The following is a 20,806-nucleotide window of genomic DNA, read 5'->3' as shown; positions in this document are numbered from 1 at the left end:
TCGCCCATTTAAAATAGGGATGAGGAGGAAGTTCTTCTCTCAGGTCGTGAATTTTTGGAATTCTCTACCCAAGAGAGCTGTGGAGGCGGAGTCATTGAATATATTCAAGGCGGAGATAGACAGATATTTGAGCTACAGGGGAGTCAATGGTTATGGAGAGCGGGCGGGAAAGTGGAGTTGAGGCCAAGATCAGGTCAGCCATGATCTTATTGAATGGCGGAGCAGGCTCGAGAGGTCAAATGGCCTACCCCTGCTCCTATTTCTTATGTTCTATGTCCCCCTCATCTATCCTGTTAGTTACAACCTCAAAAAGCTCTAACAGGTTTGTCAAACACGATTTCCCTTTCATAATAACAACAGAAAATGCTGGAAAAACTCAGCGGGCCAGGCAACATCCGTGGAGAGAAAATAGAGTCGACGTAGAGCATAGAAAAATAGGAGCAGAGGTAGGCCATTCGGTACTTCGAGCCTGTTCCGCCATTCAATATCATGCCTGATCCTCTATCTCAATACCATATTCCCGCTCTCTCCCCATACCCCTTGATGCCTTTTATGTCTAGAAATCTATCTATCTCCTTCTTAAATATATTCAGTAACTTGGCCTCCACAGCCTTCTGTGGTAGAGAATTCCACAGGTTCATCACCCTCCGAGTGAAGAAATTTCTCCTCATCTCAGTCCGAAATGTCCTACCCCGTATCCTGAGACTGTGGACCCTTGTTCTAGACCCCCCAGCCAGGGGAAACATCCTCCCTGCATCCAGTTTGTCTAGCCCTGTCAGAATTTTGTACATTTCAATGAGATCCCCTCTCATTCTTCTAAGCTCTAGTGAATACAGGCCTAGTCGACCCAATCTCTCCTCATACGACAGTCCTGCCATCCCAGGAATCAGTCTGGTGAACTTTCGCTGCACTCCCTCTATGGCAAGTATATCCTTTCTTAGGTAAGGTGACCAAAACTGCACAGTACTCCAGGTATGGTCTCACCAAGGCCCTGTACAACTGTAGTAAGACATCCTTGCTCCTGTACTCAAATCCTCTTGCAATGAAGGCCAACATACCATTTGCCTTCCTAACTGCTTGCTGCACCCGCATGTTTGCTTTCTGTGACTGGTTTACAAGGACACCCAGGTCCCTCTGTACATTAACATTTCCCAATCTATCAGCATTTAAATAATACTCTGCCTTTCTGTTTTTCCTACCGAAGTGGGTAACTTCACATTTATCCATGTTATACTGCATCTGCCATGTATTTGCCCACTCACTCAACTTGTATAAATCGCCTTGAAGCCTCTTTGCATCCTCCTCACAACCTACAATCCCACTTAGTTTTGTGTCATCAGCAAACTTGGAAATATTACATTTGGATACCTCATCCAAATCATTGATACGTATTGTGAATAGCTGGGGCCCAAGCACTGATCCTTGTGGTACCCCACTAGTCACCTCCTGCCACCCCGAAAAAGACCCATTTATTCCTACTCTCTCTTTCCTGTCTGTTAACCAATTTTCAATCCATGCCAGTATATTACCCCCAATCCCATGTGCTTTAATTTTGCATACTAACATCTTATGTGGGACTTTATCAAAGGCCTTCTGAAAATCCAAATACACCACATCCACTGCTTCTCCTTCATCTATTCTACCAGTTAAATCCTCAAAAAACTCCAGTAGGTTTGCCAAACACGATTTCCCTTTCATAAATCCATGTTGACTTTGTCTAATCACATTGATATTTTCTAAGTGTCCTGTTATCACATCCTTTATAACAGACTCTAGCATTTTCCCTACTACTGATGTTAGGCTAATTGGTCTGTTGTTCCCTGTTTTCTCTCTCCCTCCTTTTTTAAATAGTGGGGTTACATTTGCCACCCTCCAATCTGCAGGAACTGTTCCATAATTTACAGAATTTTGGAAGATGACAACCAATGCATCCACTATTTCCATGGCTTCCTCTTTTATTACTCTGGGATGCAGATTATCAGGCCCTGGGGATTTATCGGCTTTCAGTCCCATTAATTTCTCCAACACTATTTTTTTACTAATACTAATCCCTTTAATTCCTCCTTCTCACTAGACCCTTGGTTCCCTAGCATTTCTGGGAAGTTATTTGTGTCCTCTTCCATGAAGACAGAACCAAAGTATTTGTTTAATTGCTTTGCCACTTCCTTGTTCCCCGTTATAAATTTTCCGTTTCTGACTGTAAGGGACCTACATTTGTCTTCACTACTCCTTTTCTTTTTACATACTTGTAGAAGCTTTTACAATCTGCTTTTATGTTCCTTGCAAGTTTACTCTTATACTCTATTTTTCCCCCTCTTAATCAATCTCTTGGTCCTTTTTTGCTGAACTCCAAACTGCTCCCAATCCTCAGGCTTGCTACTTTTTCTGGCAACTTTATATGACTCCGCTTTGGATCTACAGGAAACTTTCGATTAACCGGCCCCTAAATAACTGGAACGCTCTATCTACCGGCAAAATTCAGGAGTCAGTTCAGGTAACTTTTTTTTACTTTTAGTTACATATTTTGCTCCATTTGTTGCTGTGCAAGGGTGTAGCTGAAGCTGTTGCTAAGCTAGAGACGCTTGCAACTTGTGCCAATTGTTTTGAAGCTGGTTTGTTGCTTTATACGGAGCTCTGAGCTCCGTATCTTTTACTATTGCGTTTGGTTATCCGGAATTGTTGATGAACCAGCAACACGTCAGTCCCGTCCGTGCCGGATACCAGAAAGTTTCCTGTAATACTATCCTTAATTTCTTTTGTTAGCCATGGTTGGGCCACTTTTCCTTTTGTGTTTTTGCGCCAGAAAGGGATATATAACTGTTGCAATACATGCATTTGTTCCTTAAATGTCAGTCATTGCCTATCCACCATCATGCCTTTTAATGAAGCTCCCAATCTATCATAGCCAACTCACTCCTCATACCTTCGTAGTTTCCTTTGTTTAGATTTAGGGCCCTAGTTTCGGATTGGACTTCTTCACTTTCCATCTTAATGAAGAATTCTATCATGTTATGGTCACTCTTCCCTAAAGGACCCCGCACAACAAGATTATTAATTAACCCCTTCTCATTGCACAATACCCAATCTTGGATAGCCTGTTCCCTAGTTGGCTCCTCAACGTACTGGTCTAAAATACCATCTCGTACACACTCCAGGAATTCATCTTCCACAGAATTATTGCTAATTTGGTTTGGCCAATCTATATGTAGATTAAAGTAGTACCCTTTATACATGCATCTCTAATTTCCTGTTTGATGCCATCCCCTACATTACCACTACTGTTTGGAGGCCTATAGACAACTCCCACCAATGTTTTCTGCCCCCGGTGCTTCTTAGCTACACTCAGACTGATTCTACATTTTTATTTTCTGAGCCAATATCCTTTCTTACTATTGCTCTGATTTCATCCTTTACTAACAACGCCACCCCACCTGCTTTTCCTTTTTGCCTGTCCCTTCCTAAATATCGAATATCCCTGGATATTAAGCTCCCAGCCTTGGTCACCCTGCAGCCATGTCTCCGTAATCGCAATTATATCGTATCAGTTTACATCTATTTGCGCTGTTAATTCGTCTACCTTATTACGAATGCTTTGTGCATTTAGATACAGTGCCTTTAGATTGGTCTTTTTAACATTTTTACCTTTTTTTGTACTATGACGTAATTTGTCTTACTATTTTTTTCTTACCCGGACCCTATTTGTTAGTGCACTCCTTTGTTTGTACGCTCTATCCCTTCCTGACACAATCTGGTTATCCTTACCCCAATCACTTTCCTGCACTGCTTCCTTGTCTTTTCTCTTTACATTCTAGATTTCTCTCCACCGGGACCCTCCACCAGCCCCCACCCCGCCTCCCTTATTTAGTTTATGGTCTATGGTTCCCCGTTTTCTCTCTCCTTCCCTTCATGAATAGTCGGGTTACATTTGCAATCTTCCAATCCACAGGGGCCATTCTAGAATCTAGGGAATTCTGGAACATCAAAACCAATGCATCCATTATCGCTGTAGCCACCTCTTTTAAAACTCCAAGATGTAGGCATCAGGTCCAGGGGACTTGTCAGTTTTTAGTCCCATTAATTTCTCCAGTACTATTTATTTACAAATGCCAATTTCTTTAAGTTAGTCTTTCTCACTGGACCTTTGGTTCCCCACTATTTCCGGAATGTTTTTTGTGTCTTCCTTTGTGAAGACAAATACAGGAAACTCTCTTTTATCCGGCACCGACGGGACCAGCGTGGTGCCGGTTTATCAAAAAGTCCGGATTACAGAGAGGTATAATTACCAAGGTACGAGAGCCCTGTACACGGCCACAGATCCAGGCATCCCTGTTGCATGGCAACAGGTGCAGGAACCCCGGCCACAGATCCAGGTGTCCCTGTTACATAGCAATAGGTGCAGGAACCCCAGTTACACGGCCACAGGTCCAGGAACGGCCACTAATATGAAGTAAAACTTGCCTGAACCTACTCCTGAATTTTGCCGGTTAACAAAGATTTCCGGTTATTTAGGTGCCGGTAAATCGAGAGTTTCCTTTATAAAGTATTTGTTTAATGTCTCTGCCATTTCCTTATTCCCCATTATTTCTCCTATCTCTGCCTGTAAGGGACCCACATTTACTTTTGCTAAACTCTTCCTTTTTATATATACCTATATATAGAAGCTTTTACAATCTGTTTTTATGTCTCTTGCTAGTTTACTCTCCCATTCTATTTTCTCTCTCTAATCAATTTCTTCATCATCCTTTGCAGAATTCTAAAATCCTCCCATTCCTCGGGCTTACTATTCCTTTTGACAATATTATAAGCCTCTTCCTTTAATCTAATACTATCTTTAACTTCTCGTTAGCCACGGTTGGACCATTTTTCCCCAATAGAGTTTTTATTACTTAAGGGAATGTATATACGTTGTGAGTTATGAATTATTTCTTTAAACGTCTGCCACTGTTTATCTACCGTCGTATCTTTTAATCTAATTTCCCAACCTACTTTAGCTAACTCACCTCTCATACCCACATAGTTTGCTTTGTTCAGATTTTAAGACCCTAGTTTCGGGGTCTTAAACCACTCAAACTTAACATGAAATTCCATCATATTATGATCACTGCTCTCCAGAAGCTGTTTTACTACAAGGTTATTAATTAACCTTGTCGCATTGTACAATACTAGATCTAAAATAGCCTGTTCTTTAGTTGGTTCCTCGACATACTGATGTATGAAATCATGAATTGGAAGAAATAACTTGAGACAAAAAAGTATTTTCAGACTGGTGTTAGAATAACTGGATAGACGCTTAGAACTTGCTTATGTTCTTGGTTCCCTGCAGTGACCTTGTTTCCAGGCTAGCTGTCTGCTGTGTGTGTGCTAGACTTGGAGCTCCGACACGGCAAGAGAGCCCCAGGTGGGCAGAGGAAACGCTTCAAGGATACCCTCAAAGCCTCCTTGAAAAAGTGCGACATCCCCACCGACACCTGTGAATCCCTGGCCCAAGACCGTACAAAGTGGAGGAGAAGCATCTGGGAAGGCGCCAAATACCTCGAGTCTCTTCGCCGGGAGCAAGCGGAAGCCAAGCAAGTCAACCCAAGCACCCCACCCACTCGCCCCTTCAACCACCATCTGCCCCACCTGTGACAGAGACTGTAGGTCCCGCACTGGACTCATCAGTCACCTGAGAACTCATTTTTAATGTGGAAGCAAGTCATCTTCGGTTCCGAGGGACTGCCTAAGAAGTGTGCTAGAAAGGTTGTTGACTGTATCTTTAATTTGGCCAACCGAGGCCCAAGGCCTAGGTTTCTTCCTTTATCGCTAATAACCATATTATAACACTAAGTTAGGATTTTGACTTTGTTTAAAAAAGCTACTTTAAAATGCATAAGTTAATTAAGTATAAGGACATAGAATAGAAGATATCTTTGGGAATTTAATAATTCATTTCATAGTACAATAGTCTGATGAACAGCATGAACATAAATAACTGATAACAAGCAGCTACGATCATCTGAAGGCAGAGAATGGCATGTCTGACTCCAAACTTGGGAGGATAAGCACGGGAGAGATAGTATGAAATCATTTGAAATTATAAACAGGAAAGACATGTGAAAGAGAGGATTTTCATCCGAAAGTTGAGACAAAGAACTCGACATGCCATTGGGCAACTTGGTTTAGGAAGAGCCCTTATAGGTTAGATAGTCCTGTCCATAATCTGCCCTAGGCCCACCCATAAAAAATAAAAGAGATATCTAAAGGGCATTTAACACAGATGGTGAAGGGAAGAGCTGTTCGTGCACGCCAGCCGTCTGTCCGATCGGGACCGATACCAGCTGATTGTCACGGTCGTTATGTCTACTAGATCTATCTTAATAATTGCGAGTTGTACTTAACTTAAACTGTCACTCCTTACTAAAGCAACCGATGACTGCTGAGACCCTTTGGGTAATGTGTGTGTGACCTGTGATCCAAATCTTACACTGATCGTGAAAACTAACTTGAATGCATTCCATGAACTCGTCCTCTGCACTATTACAGGTAGACTATCCTTTATCCGAAAACCTCGGGACCAGCCGAGTTTCGGATAAAGGAGAATTTCGGATTTCGGAAGGTGGGTCGGCGGGGGTCCGCGGGGGGGTCGGCGGGGGGTCGTGCGCACGACTTACGCTGACGCTCAGCGTAAGTCAGTCGGGGTCGGCGGGGGTCGGGGAGGCGGGGTCCGCGGGGGGGTCGGCGGTTGTCGGGGCTGGCGGTTGTCGGGGCCGGCGGGGGGGTCGGCGGGGGGTCGTGCGCACGACTTACCCTTTATCCGAACTTCCGAAACCGGAACCCTCTAAAAACCGAAGGTTTTTTCGTTCGTACGCACGACTTACGCTGAACGAAAAAACCTTCGGTTTTTAGAGGGTTTCGGTTTTCGGAAGTCCGGATAAAGGGTAGTCTACCTGTACTGCAAATTTGGTTTGCCCACTCTATATGAAAATTATAGTCCATGATTACTGTATTACCCTTGTTGCATGCACCACTAATTTCCTGATTTATACTGTGCTTGACACTACAACTACAATTAGGGGGGGGGGGGGCTATAAACAACTCTTAGCAGCGTTTTCTACCCCTTGTTATTTCTTAGCTCCACCCAAAGTGATTCTACATCTTGTTTTTCCGAGCCAAGATCCTTTCTCTCTCCTGTCTTTATTCCCATCCTTTATTATCAATGCTGTCCCCTCCCCTCCTTTTCCATTCTGCCTATCTCTTCGAAAAGTCAAGTATCTTGGAATATTCAGTTCCAAACCTTAGTCATTCTGTAACCACGTTTCCATAATGGCTATTCAATCGAACCCATTTATTTCTATCTGTGCTATTAATTCAATAATTTTTTTGCGACTGTTTCGCACCGATATGTCTATAGCTTTAACTCTTCAAAATTTCCCGGCATGTCACCTTAGTCACTGTTGCCTTATTACCTTTATTAAGCTCTCTGCCCCTTCCTGACCCACTCTGCTTATTTTTACCCAAATCACTACTCGGCTCTACAGCCTTGACGTTTCTCTTACTGCATTTGAATTTACCCTTTCCTGAATCATCCCACCACCCTCACCCCTCCCCCCTCATTAGTTTAAAGCCCTATCTACCACCCGCTATTCGATTTGCCAGGACTCTGATCCCAGCCCAATTCAAGTGGCGCCAGTCCCAACAGAACAGTTCTTTCTTTCCCCAGTACTGGTGCCAATGCCCCATGAATTGAAACCCCTGCCTCCCACACCACTTTTTTAGCCACGCATTTAACCTTCTAATAAGAACATAAGAAGTAGGAGCAGGAGTAGGCCATACGGCCCCTCGGGCCTGCTCTGCCATTCAATAGGATCATGGCTGATCCGAACCTAGACTCACGTCCACTTCCCTGCCCTCTCCCCGTAACCCCTTATTCCCTGATCAGCTAGGAAACTTTCTATCTCCGTTTTAAATTCATTTAATGTCACAGCTTCCACAGCTCTCTGAGGTAGCAAATTCCATAGATTTACTACCCTCTGAGTGAAGAAGTTTCTCATCTCAGTTTTGAAAGGGCAACCCCTTATTCTAAGATTATGCCCCCTAGTTCTAGTCTCACCCAACAGTGGAAACATCCTCACCGCATCCACCCGATCAAGCCCCCTCACAATCGTTTATGTTTCGATAAGATCGCCTCTCATTCTTCTGAATTCCAATGAGTAGAGGCCCAACCTACTCAACCTTTCCTCATAAGTCAACCCCCTCATCTCCGGAATCAACCGAGTTAACCTTCTCTGAACTGCCTCGAGAGCAAGTATATATTTTCTTAAATATGGAAACCAAAACTGTATGCAGTATTCCAGGTGTGGCCTCACCAGTACCCTGTATAACTGCAGCAAGACTTCCCTGCTTTTATACCCCATCCCCCTTGCAATAAAAGCCAAGATTCCATTGGCCTTCCTGATCACCTACTGTACCTGCATACTAACCTTCTGTGTTTCATGCACCAGGACCCCCAGATCCCTTTGTACTGTAGCGCTTTGCAGTTTCTCTCCATTTAGATAATAACTTGCTCTTTGATATTTTCTGCCAAAGTGCATAACCTCACACTTTCCAACATTATATTCCATCTGCCAAATTTTTGCCCACTCACTTAGCCTGTCTATGTCCTTTTGCAGGTTTTTTTATGTCCTCCTCACTCACTGCTTTCCCTCCCATCTTTGTATCGTCGGCAAACTTGGATACGTTGCACTCGGTCCCTTCCTCCAAATCGTTAATATAGATTGTAAGGAGTTGGGGTCCCAGCACTGACCCCTGCGGAACACCACTAGTTACTGATTGCCAGCCCGAGAACTAACCATTTATCCCAACTCTCTGTTTTCTGTTAGATAGCCAATCTTCCACCCATGCCAGTATATTGCCCCCATCCCGTGATTTTTTATCTTGTGCAGTAATCTTTTGTGTGGCACCGTCAAATGCCTTTTGGAAGTCCAAATACACTACATCCACTGGTTCCCCTTTATCCACCCTGTATGTTACGTCCTCAAAGAATTCGAGCAAATTTGTCAAACATGACATCCCCTTCATAAAACCATGTCCTATTAAATTATGTTTATCCAAATGCTCTGTTACTGTTTCCTTAATAATGGACTCCAACATTTTGCCAACCACAGATGTTAGGCTAACTGGTCTATAGGTTCCAGCTTTTTGTCTACTTCCCTTCTTAAATAAGGGTGTTACATTAGCAGTTTTCCAATCTGCCGGGACCTTTCCCGAGTCCAGGGAGTTTTGGAAAATAATCACCAATGCATCCACAATCCCTATCGCCATTTCTCTCAAGACCCTAGGATGTAGGCCATCAGGTCCGGGGGATTTATCCGCCTTAAGTCCCATTATTAGCCACCCTTTTTCTTTTTACAGGAAACTGTGTCATATCCGGCACCGACGGGACCGAGCTGTTGCCGATCCATCAAAACTGCCGGACATACCAGCGTTAATGTTGAAGCACACCGAGGTTTTCATCTCCGTATCTGACAACAAACACTGTTGCTTAGCAACAGCTTCAAACAGTCGGCCCGTACCTTGGAAGCGTCTCTGTAGCTTAGCAACAGCTTCAGAGACTTTCCAGAGCCTGACTGTTGTAAAAAAAAAAAGCCACGAGAAGAAAAAAAACCTAACAAAACGGCTCCTGATTTCTGCCGGTAGATCGAGGTTTCCGGACATACAACCTCCGGATAAACCAAAGTCTCCTGTATATAACTGTAGAAACTCTTGCTATCTGTTTTTATATTTTTTGCTAGTTTACTTTCATAATCTATCTTCCCTTTTTTAATTAATCTTTTAGTTATTCTTTGCTGGCTTTTAAATGCTTCCCAATCTTCTATCCTCCCACTAGATTTGGCTACTTTATATGACCTTGTTTTCAATCGGATACTATCCTTAGTATCGGATACTATACTTAGCCACGGATGGCTGTCTTTTCTTTTACGCCCCTTTTTCCTCACTGGAATATATTTTTCTTGAAAGTTATGAAATATCTCCTTGAACGTACACCACTGCTCATGTACTGTCTTACACTTTAATCTATTTTCCCAGTCCACTTTAGTCAACTCTGCTCTCATACCTTCATAGACTCCTTTATTTAAACTTATATAGTACGCTGGTTTGAGATCCAACTCTCACCCTCCAACTGAATTCGGAATTCAACCATGTTATGGTCACTCATTCCAAAGGGATCCTTTACTAGGACATTTTTATTAATCCTGTCTCATTACACAGGACCAGATCTAAGATTGCCTGCCCCCTGGTTGGTTCAGTTACATACTGCTCAAGGAACCCATCCCTAAAGCACTCTATGAACTCTTCCTCAAGGCTGCCCTGCCCAATTTGATTTGTCCAGTCAATATGAAAGTTAAAATCCCCCATGATTATAGCTGTTCCCTTATTACAAGCCCCAACTATTTCCTGATTTATACTCCGACCAACAGAGTTGCAACTGTTAGGAGGCCTATAGACTATGCCCACTAGTGACTTTTTCCCCTTATTATTCCTTATCTCCACCCAAACTGTTTCACTATCCTGATCCTTTGACCCAATATCATTTCTGACTATTGCAGTGATTCCATCCTTTATTAACATAGCCACCCACCTCCCTTTCCTTCCTGTCTGTCCTTCCTAATTGTCAAATACCCCTGGATGTTTAGTTCCCAGTCATGGTCACCTTGCAGCCATGTTTCTGTAATGGCCACCAGATCATACTCATGTGTAGTTATTTGTACCGTCAACTCGTCTATTTTGTTACGAATGCTGCGTGCATTCAGATAAAGAACTTTTAAATATGTTTTGTGACAATTTATTCCTGCTTTTACCCCCTTTACTACTCTACCTTTATCTTCATACATTCTGTCCCTTCCCGACACTCTCTGGTTTTTAATTCCCCCACTGCTACCTTGCTCTATTGCCTTCTCCGCTGACATTTTTATTTTTCGCTCGCTTGAAACCTCCCCCCCACTAATTAGTTTAAAGCCCTCTCTACAGCCCTAGTTATTCGATTCGCCAGGATTCTAGTCCCAGCACTGGCCAAGTGAAGTCCGTCCCAACGGAACAGCTCTCTCCCATCCCAGTACTGGTGCCAGTGTCCCAAGAAGCAAAACCCATTTCTCCCACACCAGTCTTTGAGCCACGCATTTAACTCTCTGATTTTATTTACCCTAGCCAAATTTGCTCGTGGCTCAGGTAGTAATCCAGAGATTATTACCCTTGTGGTTCTGCTTTTTAATTTGGCCCCTAGCTGCTCATACTCCCTCAGCAGAACCTCTTTCCTTGTCCTATCTATGTCGTTGGTACCAACATGGACCACGACAACTGGATCCTCCCCCTCCCACTCCCACTCCAAGTTTCTCTCCAGCCCAGAGGAGATGTCCTTAACCCTGGCACCGGGCAGGCAACACAGCCTTCGGGACTCTCGCTCTCGGCTGCAAAGAACCCTATCTATCCCCCTAATGATACTATCCCCTACCACTACAACATTTCTTTTTACTCCCCCTACTTGAATGGCCCTTCGTTCCACGGTGCTGTGGCCAGGTTGCTCATCCTCCCTGCAGTCCCTGTTCCTGTCCTCACAGGGAGTAAGAGCCTCGAACCTGTTGGACAAGAGCAAGGGCTGCGGCTCCTCCAACACTACCTCCTGGATCCCCGTAGCTACCTCACTCATAGTCACACCCTCCTGTCCCTGACCACGGAATACATCTGAATTAGTTAATCTAATTGGTGTGACTACTTCCTGGAACACAGAGTCCAGGTAACTCTCCCCCTCCCTGATGTGTCGCAGTGTCTGAAGCTCGGACTCCAGCTCATCAACACGGAGCCGGAGTTCCTCGAGCAGCCAACACTTACTGCAAATGTGATCACCGTGAACATCAATGGTGTCCACCAGCTCCCACATATTGCAGCAGTAACACATCACCTGCTCTGCCATTCTATGTAATTAATTAAATTTATTATTTTTAAATACCCTCTGCCCCGATTCTAGATGATGAATATCACACCTCTATTGAATTGAACTTACCAACTTATAAAGGTTTAAAAGGGAAGGAAAAGTACTCACCAACCAGCCAATCACCTACCAGCTTGACTGTGATATCACTTTTGAATTCTGACCTCCCTTTGGAATGTTGCCTGTGGAGCCCGTTTAGGCTGCCTTGCCTCGCTGCTCCCGACTCGACACCCGCTGCTGCCTCGACTGGGCCTCGCCTCACTGCTCCGCCTCTGCGATGTCTGCTAATCCTGAGACCAAACTCTCAAAAGCCACCCTCTGCTGCTAGCACTCCGTCTGCTTCTAATCTGCTTCTCCCTATGCCAATTTTCACGTGGCTCAAATAACAAACCAGAGATTATTAGCTGTGAGGTTCTGTGTTTTAATTTGGGCCCTAACTCCTCAAACTCTAAGCAGAACCTCATTCCTCGTTCTTCCAATGTTCTTGGTTTCTATGTGGACCACAACAACAGCATCCTCCTCCTCCCAGTCCAAGTTCTTCTCCAGCTGCGAGGAGATATCTTTAATGCTGGTACCGGGCAGGCAACACAGCATTTGGAACTCCCAGTCGTGGCTGCAGATAACAGTATTTATCCCCCTGACTACACTGTCTCCTACCACTACAACATTCCTCTTCACTCGCCCCACTTGAATGGCCTCCTGTAACACAGTCAGTTTGCTCATCTACCCTGTCGACTTTGCCCTCATCCACACAGGCAGCAAGAACCTCGTACCTGTTGGATAAGGGCAAAGATCAAGGCTCTTCCAGCACTGCACCTGGGGTCCCCTTACCTGCCTGAGTCGCAGTCACACCCTCCTATCCCTGACCACTAACCAGACCTGTACCACTACCTAACCCAAAGAGTTTGACTTCCTCCTGGATCCAAGTGCCCAAGTAACTCTCCCCCTCTGATGCCCCGCAATATTTGCACCTCAGACTCCAGCTCAACAACTCGGAGCTGAAGTTCCTCAAAATGCAGACACTTACTGCAGACGTGGTCGTCGGGGATCGCGATGCTCATCAAAAACTCCCACATGCTGCAGTTGCGGCACACCACCTGTACTGCCATCCCTATATAACCTTTAATAACAACAGAAAATGCTGGAAACACTCAGCAGGTCAGGCAGCATCGTGGAGAGAAACGTTTCAGGTCGATGACCCTTTGTCAGAAACGGAAAAGGTTAGAGAAATAACAGATTTTTAAGCAAGTGTTGGGCAGGGAAAGGGACGAGGGGAAGGAAAGAACAAAGGGAAGGTCTGTGATAGGCTGGAAGGCAGGAGAGATTAAAAGACAAAAGGGATGATGGTGCAAGGCAAAAGGAGATGGTAATAGGATAAGTTAAGAAACAAAAGATGACTCTAGACGAGGTGTAAATGGCAATGGCAGAATCATCAACAGCTGCCATGTGAGAGAAAAAGAGAGAAAAAAATATAGGGACCGAGGTTATAGTCTGAACATGTTGAACTCACTGTCGAGCCCAGAAGGCTGTAAAGTGCCTAATCGAAAGAGGAGGAGATGTTCCTCGAGCTTACCTTGAGCTTCGTTGGAACAGTGTAGAGGCCGAGGACAAAGAGATCAGAGTGGGAGTGCAGCGGAGAATTAAATTGACAGGTGACCAGAAGCTCGGGGTCATGCTTGCGGACTGAACGGAGGTGTTCCACAAAGCGGTCACCCAATCTGCGTTTGGTCTCCCCAATGTAGAGGAGACCGCATCATGAGCAGCGAATACAGTATACAAAATTGCAAGAAGTAAAAGTAAATCGCTGTTTCACCTGGAAGTGTTTTGGGCCCTGGATAGTGGGAAGGGAGGAGGTAAAAGGGCAGGTGGTGCATCTCTTGCGCTTGCACGGGAAGGTGACATGGGAAGGGGAAGGCGTGTTGGGGGTGATAGAGGAGTAGACCAGTGTCACGGAGGGAGCGGTCCCTTCGGAATGCTGAAAGGGGGTGGGGGGGGGGGAGGGGAGGGGAAGATGTGTTTGGTGGTGGGATCACGCTGGAGGTGGTGGAAATGGCGAAGGATGATCCATTGAATTTGAAGGCTGGTGGTGTGAAAGGTGAGGACAAGGGGAACCCTATCGTGGTTCTGGGAGGATGGGGAAGGGGAGAGAGCAAAAGTGCTGGAATTGGAATGGACACGGTCAAGGGCCGTGTCAACCACGGTAGAGTGGAATCCTCAGTTGAGGAAAAAGACATATCGGAAGCACTAGTATGGAAGGTGGCATCGTCAGAACAGATGCGGCGGAGACAGAGAAACTGGGAGAATGGAATAGAGTCCTTACAGGAAGCGGGTGAGAGGAAGTGTAGTCCAGGTAGCTGTGGGAGTCAGTGGGCTTGTAGTGGATGCTTGTCGATAGCCTATCCCCAGAAATGGAGACAGAGAAGTCGAGGAAGGGAAGGGAAGAGTCGGAGATGGACCATGTGAAGGAAGGGTGAAAGTTGGAAGCAAAGTGAATTAAATTTTCTAGTTCAGGGCGAGAGCAGGAAACGGCACCAATACAGTCATCAATGTACAGGAAACTTTGGTTTATCCGGAGGTTGTATGTCCGGAAACCTCGATCTACTGGCAGAAATCAGGAGCCGTTTTGTTAGTTTTTTTTTCTTCTCGTGGCTTTGTTTCCAACAGTCGGGCTCTGGAAAGTCTCTCTGAAGCTGTTGCTAAGCTACAGAGACGCTTCCAAGGTACGGGCCGACTGTTTACAAGCCGTTGCTAAGCAACAGTGTTTGTTGTCAGATACAGAGATGAAAACCTCCGTATGCTTCAACCTTAACTTTGTATGTCCGGCAGTTTTGATAGATCGGCAACAGCTCGGTCCCGTCGGTGCCGGATATAAAAGTTTCCTGTACTGGAAAAAAAGAGGTGAGGAATGTTCCAGGTATCCCACGAAAAGGGAGGCATAGCTGAGGCCTATGCGGGCCCCCATAGCAACACCTTTAATTTGGAGGAAGTGAGCAGAGTCAAAGGAGAAGTTGTTCAATGCGAGAACAAGTTCAGCCAGGCGGAGGAGGGTGGTGGTGGATGGGGACTGGTTGGGCCTCTTCAAGGAAGAAGTGGAGCGTCCTCAGGCCGTCCTGGTGGGGGATGGAGGTGCAGAGGGATTGGACGTCCATAGTGAAAAGGAGACGGTTGGGGTAAGGAAACTGAAAGTGGAGGAGGGCGTCAGAAGAGTCGCGAATCTAGATGCGAAGCGACTGGACAAGGGGAGAAAAAATTGAGTCCAGATAGGAAGAAAACAGTTCCGTGGGGCAAGAATAGGCTGAAATGATGGGTCTACCAGGGCAGCCCTGTTTGTGGATCTTGGGAAAGAGGTAGAAGCGGGCTGTGTGGGGTTGGGGGACTAAGAGGTTGACAGCCATGGAGGCAAGATCGCCAGAGAAGATGCGGTCAGTGACAGTCTTGGAAACAATAGCTTGAAGTTTGGTCGTGGGGTCATGGTCCAGGGGGAGGTAGGAGAAGGTGTCAGAGTTGGCATTCAGCTCCGCATAGTAGAGGTCAGTTCACCAAACAACAGCACCACTCTCATCAGCAGCTTTAATGACAATGTTAGGCCTTTATTTAATTAAAGTTTATGTATTTAAATAACTTGGCTTAAAGATTAGCTTTTTAGCTAATTACTAGATCTAGTTTAAGTTATAGATAGGTTAAATTAAATATTTACCTGTAACGCAAACCACTACAAGTATTGGAGGCAAAAAGCAGCATTTCCTTCCCCCCTCTGCACCGAATCCCCACTCTCTCCAAATTCCCAACTATTACACACTGTTTAGGTGCACTCTGTTTCAGACCAGTCAAAGGTGATGAATGCAGATTCAATAGTAACTTTCAAAAGGGAATTGGATATATACCTGAAAAGAAAAAATCTGATGGGATATGGCAAAGAGCAGGGGAATAGGACAGTCAATGGCATTACTAGCAACATCATGTAGGGCACCATTGACCAGAAACTCAACTGTACCTGTCACAAATACTGTGGCAACAAGAGCAGGTCAGAGTCTGGGTATTCTGCAGTGACTCACCTACTGACTCCCCAAAGCTTTTCCACCATCTACAAGGCACAAGTCAGGAGTGTGATACAATATTCTCCATTTGCCTGGATGAGTGCAGCTCTAACAACAACAACTTGTATTTATATAGCACCTTTAATGTAGTAAAACATCCCATGGTGCTGCACAGTATTTTAAGGCAAAAAAAACTCAAGAAGCTCAATACCATCCAGGACAAACCAGCCCACTTGATTGGCACCCCATCCACCACCTTAAATATTCACTCCCTCCACCACCCGTGCACCGTGGCTGCAGTGTGTACCATACGCAAGATGCATTGCAGCAACTCGCCAAGGCTTCTTCGACAGCACCTGCCAAGCCTGCGTCCTCTACCACCTAGAAGGACAAGAGCAGCAGGCACATGGGAACACCACCACCTGCAATTTCCCCTCGCACACCATCCAGACTTGGAAGTATATTGCCGATCCTTCATTGTCGCTAGGTCAAAATCCTGGAACTCCCAAACATCTCTGTGGGAGTACCTTCACCACACGAACTGCAGCAGTTCAAGAAGGCAACTCACCACCACCTTCTCAATGGGCAATAAATGCTGGCTTTGCCAGCGACACCCACATCCCATGAATTAATTTAAAATATCGGATTGCTCTTTCAAAGAACCGACTGTGTTACAAGTTTCTATGAATGTAAAGTTTGTGTATCTTGGTCCAATTATCCCCACCCTCGAATCCTGCTGCACCTGAACTTTGTCTCGCCTCCACATGTTCAAGGCCCAGGACGTTTGTACAGCCAACTCGCGCCGAGTTGGGAACTGAAAGCCCGCGCATTTAAATGGCAGTCGCCTCAACTCACGTTCAGAGCTTTCTCCGGATTTTCTGCTATGGATTCATCAGTAAAGACTCTGTCAAAACAAAAAGACCAACAAAGGGGAGGCATTTATTAGCAGCACTGCTAGGCCCGTGCTTAACGCCATGACCGAGCCAAACCGCCACACTCACCGCTCGGTCGCCATGTTGATCCCGCGAGCGGCACCACCGCCGATTTGGAAACTTCTGGAGCAGGATCCCGGGCCGGAGCCTGGCAACTCACCGCCACCACAGTCACCGTCAGCAAGAGTGAATCAATGCGCACGCGCAGAAGGAGGGAGCGACCCGCCAGCGCGGCGGACATCTTTGTAAAGGTGGCTTTGGCACGGAACGAATACAAACGTTATCAGCGCAAAGTAGTGAGTTTCTCAATCTACAGAAAGCAATATTCGAAGTGACTCAACAGGCTTCAATCACTATTTCTCGCGAAAAGCGGGAGGCAGAATTGGAGGGTGGAGGTAGGAGAGATACTGCGGCGCCAACGAGCTGTTGAGGAGCCAAGAGTTGACATAATTTCTAGTTCGGAGGACCAACAGGTGCCTTTTACAAAGAGGTCCAAAGTAAACTGAGGTTAAATTTTGTCGTTTTGTTCTGAGCATGTGTTGGTCAGCGTCTTCTGAGACGTTTTAGTTGAGTATACAGGAAACGTCCCAGCTTCCTCCAACTGAAAGAAGCATGAATTAACTGAGTTTAAATCAGCAGAGGTCAACTGGGAGAAAGCCATGCTTAAAATAACAACAACAACTTGCATTTATATAGCGCCCTGAACATAGCAAAATGTCCCAAGGCGCTTAACAAGAGCGTTATCAGGGGGTCATTTGGCCCGACTGCCTGCCTCTCTTCCGCAGCTATCCCTGGAGAGGCCGGTGTCGGGAGGAGCAGAGATTGGCGGTACAGTGAGTACTTAAACTCACTTTCGCAGGCTTTTTTACAGAGGCTTACCAATCTCACAGACCAGTGGCAGCGTTCTGGAGCCACGTCACGATTCAGAAAGTGACGCGGGCAAGAGGTGAGTATTTATACTACTCTATAGTTTGACAGTTAAGATTAATAGTTTATAAAATTTAGACTGTCTTAATTTTTGTGGTTATAGTTTTTAAGGTTTCTGTTGTGTATCGGGGAGTGCTAGTAACCAAGGGCCCTTGAGTATATCATTTAATTGTAGTGTAATTAGTGGTATTGATTTGATTTAAATTAATTAAAGGGTAAGTCATGGCAGGACAGCTCGGCCCCGTGGCATGCTCCTCCTGTGCTATGTGGGAAATCAGGGGCACTTCCTGTTTCCCTGACAACCATGTGTGCGGGAAGTGTATCCAGCTGTAGCTACTGGCAGACCGCATTGCGGCGCTGGAGCTGCGAATGGATACATACTGGAGCATTCGGGATGCTGAGGACATCGTGAATAGCACGTTTAGGGAGTTGGTCACACCGCAGGTAAAGGCTGCACAGACAGGAAGGGAATGGGTGACCACCAGGCAGAGTAGTAGGCGCAAGCAGGTAGTGCAGGGGTCCCTGTGGCCATCCCCCTCTCAAACAGATATACCACTTTGGATATTGTTGAGCGAAATGCCTTATCGTGGGAAGGCAGCAGTAGCCAACTTCCTGGCACCATGGGTGGTTCTACTGCACAGGACGGGAGGAAAAAGACTGGGAAAGTTGTAGTGATAGGGGATTCTATTGTAAGGGGAATAGGTAGGTGTCTCTGCGGCCGCAAACGAGACTCCAGGATGGTATGTTGCCTCCCTGGTGCAAGGGTCAAGGATGTCTCAGGGTGGCCGCTGGGCATTCTGGAGGGGGAGGGTGAACAACCAGTTGTCGTGGTGCATATAGGTACCAACGATATTGGTAAAAAACGGAATGAGGTCCTAAAAGCTGAATATAGGGAATTAGGAGGTAAATTAAAAAATAGGACCTCAAAGTTAGTAATCTCAGGATTGTTACCAGTGCCACGTGCTAGTCAGAGTAGAAATAGAAGGATATTTCAGATGAATACGTGGTTAGAGGAATGGTGCAAGGGGGAGGGATTCAAATTCCTGGGACATTGGAACCGGTTCTGGGGGAGGTGAGACCAGTACAAACTGGACGGTTTGCACCTGGGCGGGACCAGGACCGATTTCCTAGGGGGAGTGTTTGCTGGTGCTGTTGGGGAGGGTTTAAACTAAAATGGCAGGGGGTTGGGAACCTGTGCAGGGAGACAGAGGAAAGGGAAGCAAGGATAGAAGCAAAAGACAGGAAGGAGAAAAGCAAAAGCGGAAGGCAGAGAAATCAAGGGTGTAAATCAAACAGGGCTGACGTAATAAAGACTCACTATGCACTTGGTTGTACAGGAAACTTAGGTTTATCCGGAGGTTGTATGTCCGGAATACTCGATCTAACAGCAAAAATCAGGAGCCGTTTTCTGTAAGTTTTTTTAGATCTTGTTCTTTTTTTTCCCCCCAGTCAGCCACTGCAAGGTCTGTAGCTATAGCAACAGCTTCAGCTACGCTTGCAGCTGCAGCCGACTCTTTAGAAGCTGTTGCTAAGCAACAGTGTTTGTTGTCAGATACGGAGATGAAAACCTCCGTATGCTTCAACATTAACTTTGTATGTCCGGCAGTTTTGATAGATCGGCAACACGCCGGTCCTGTCAGTGCCGGATATCACAAAGTTTCCTGTACGTAAAGCAAGGCTTTAATCGACTTGTAACAAAACATGGAGGTCTAGTTAGTAGTCACTAGCTTCCTGTTTCCAGATTGTCTCTGGCCAAGGTGGGCCCACGCCTGAGTATTTATACTCCTCGGACGGCGCCCTCAGCTGGCTGTTCAGTAGTACTTCCTGAGTTACTTCTTGTAGAAGTTGCGATTTATGACATTCTTCCTCCCTAAAAGGTTTGGAAGTCCAGTCTTCCTTTAACGGACTAGGCGGACCAAAAATAGCCGTAGTCGTTTAGCTTTCTGCTTGTGACCGGAAGGCACGTCTCCCCAGACCGTGTCCTGGTCCCTGGGTCGCTTGGCCCGTACCGGTAAGTCGGTAGAGCCCGCGTCGTCTTGATCGTTCTGTGGAGGCCTGGGAATATCATGACTCCGGGTGCGAGTCCCCACAGGCGCAGAGCTGGCCTCATCCTGGGTCGAAGCTGGAGATTGTTCGGCGTCCTGATTTCGGGTGGCCATCCTACGGGGAGCGTTCGGCTCCCTGAGTTGATCCGGTAGCACTGCCAGCAGATCCCTCAATGTCCCAGGTAGGGCGTCATCTTCATAGGGGTGTGGAGTGTTGACATCATCGTCGTGGGATCCTTCATCATTCGGGCCCGTGTAACCGGTTGGGCAGGGAGCCAGATCTCTGAGCGAGATGGTGGACTCCCAGCCATCGGGATACCGCACGTGCGCATACGTGGGGTTTACCTCCGTTAACTCCACCTCGTCAATGAGAGGGTCGTTCTTGGCAAACTGGACGAACCTCCGGAGTAGCACAGGGCCTGGAGCCATCAACCATGACGTTAGAGATGTCCCGTGTGTAGAGCGACGCCGGAACTTGAAGAATCGCTCATGAGGTGTGACATTAGTGGATGTGGAGAGAAGAGACCTGATAGAGTGTAACACATCGGGGAGCACAGTTTCCCACTGCTGGTCTGGTAGGTTGCGTGACCTCAGCGCCAGACGGATAGCGTTCCAGATGATGGCATTGTATCGTTCAACCTGTCCATTGCCGATTGGGTGATATGGTGTCGTCTTACTCGAGGTGATTCCCCGTTGGGAGAGGTAACTTTTAAGTTCACTCGACATAAAGGAGGGACCCCGATTCGTGTGGATAAAATTGGCCGTCCCGCAAAGGGAAAAGACCTGATCGAGGCATTTAATTACCGTAGAGGTAAGCATATTAGGACAGGGGAAGGTGAAGGGAAAGCGTGAATACTCGTCTACCATCGTAAGTAGGTAGGTGTTCCGCATCGACGAAGG

The 20,806-nt window shown here is 46.1% G+C and overlaps 1 protein-coding gene across 1 annotated transcript in view; it reads right to left on the bottom strand.

The window, feature by feature from the left end:
- sugt1 (SGT1 homolog, MIS12 kinetochore complex assembly cochaperone) overlaps positions 1-17,138 on the bottom strand; it is a 258,577-nt gene extending 241,439 nt beyond the window's left edge. Inside the window, exons 1-2 of the mRNA XM_085998646.1 lie at positions 17,004-17,138; positions 16,858-16,906 (exon numbers count right to left, since the gene is read on the bottom strand). Coding sequence (XP_085854772.1) covers positions 16,858-16,906; positions 17,004-17,017 — 63 coding nt within the window. The 5' untranslated portion in view covers positions 17,018-17,138. The remainder of the gene's footprint in view (positions 1-16,857; positions 16,907-17,003) is intronic.
- Positions 17,139-20,806: the final 3,668 nt, after the last annotated feature.

The sequence above is a fragment of the Somniosus microcephalus genome, chromosome 10 (assembly GCF_052327205.1).
Source record: "Somniosus microcephalus isolate GS21.2 chromosome 10, FLI_Smic_1.0, whole genome shotgun sequence".
Classification (NCBI taxonomy): domain Eukaryota; kingdom Metazoa; phylum Chordata; class Chondrichthyes; order Squaliformes; family Somniosidae; genus Somniosus; species Somniosus microcephalus.
The sequence above is the reverse complement of the archived record's forward strand: the minus strand, read 5'-3'. Positions and strand labels throughout refer to the sequence as shown.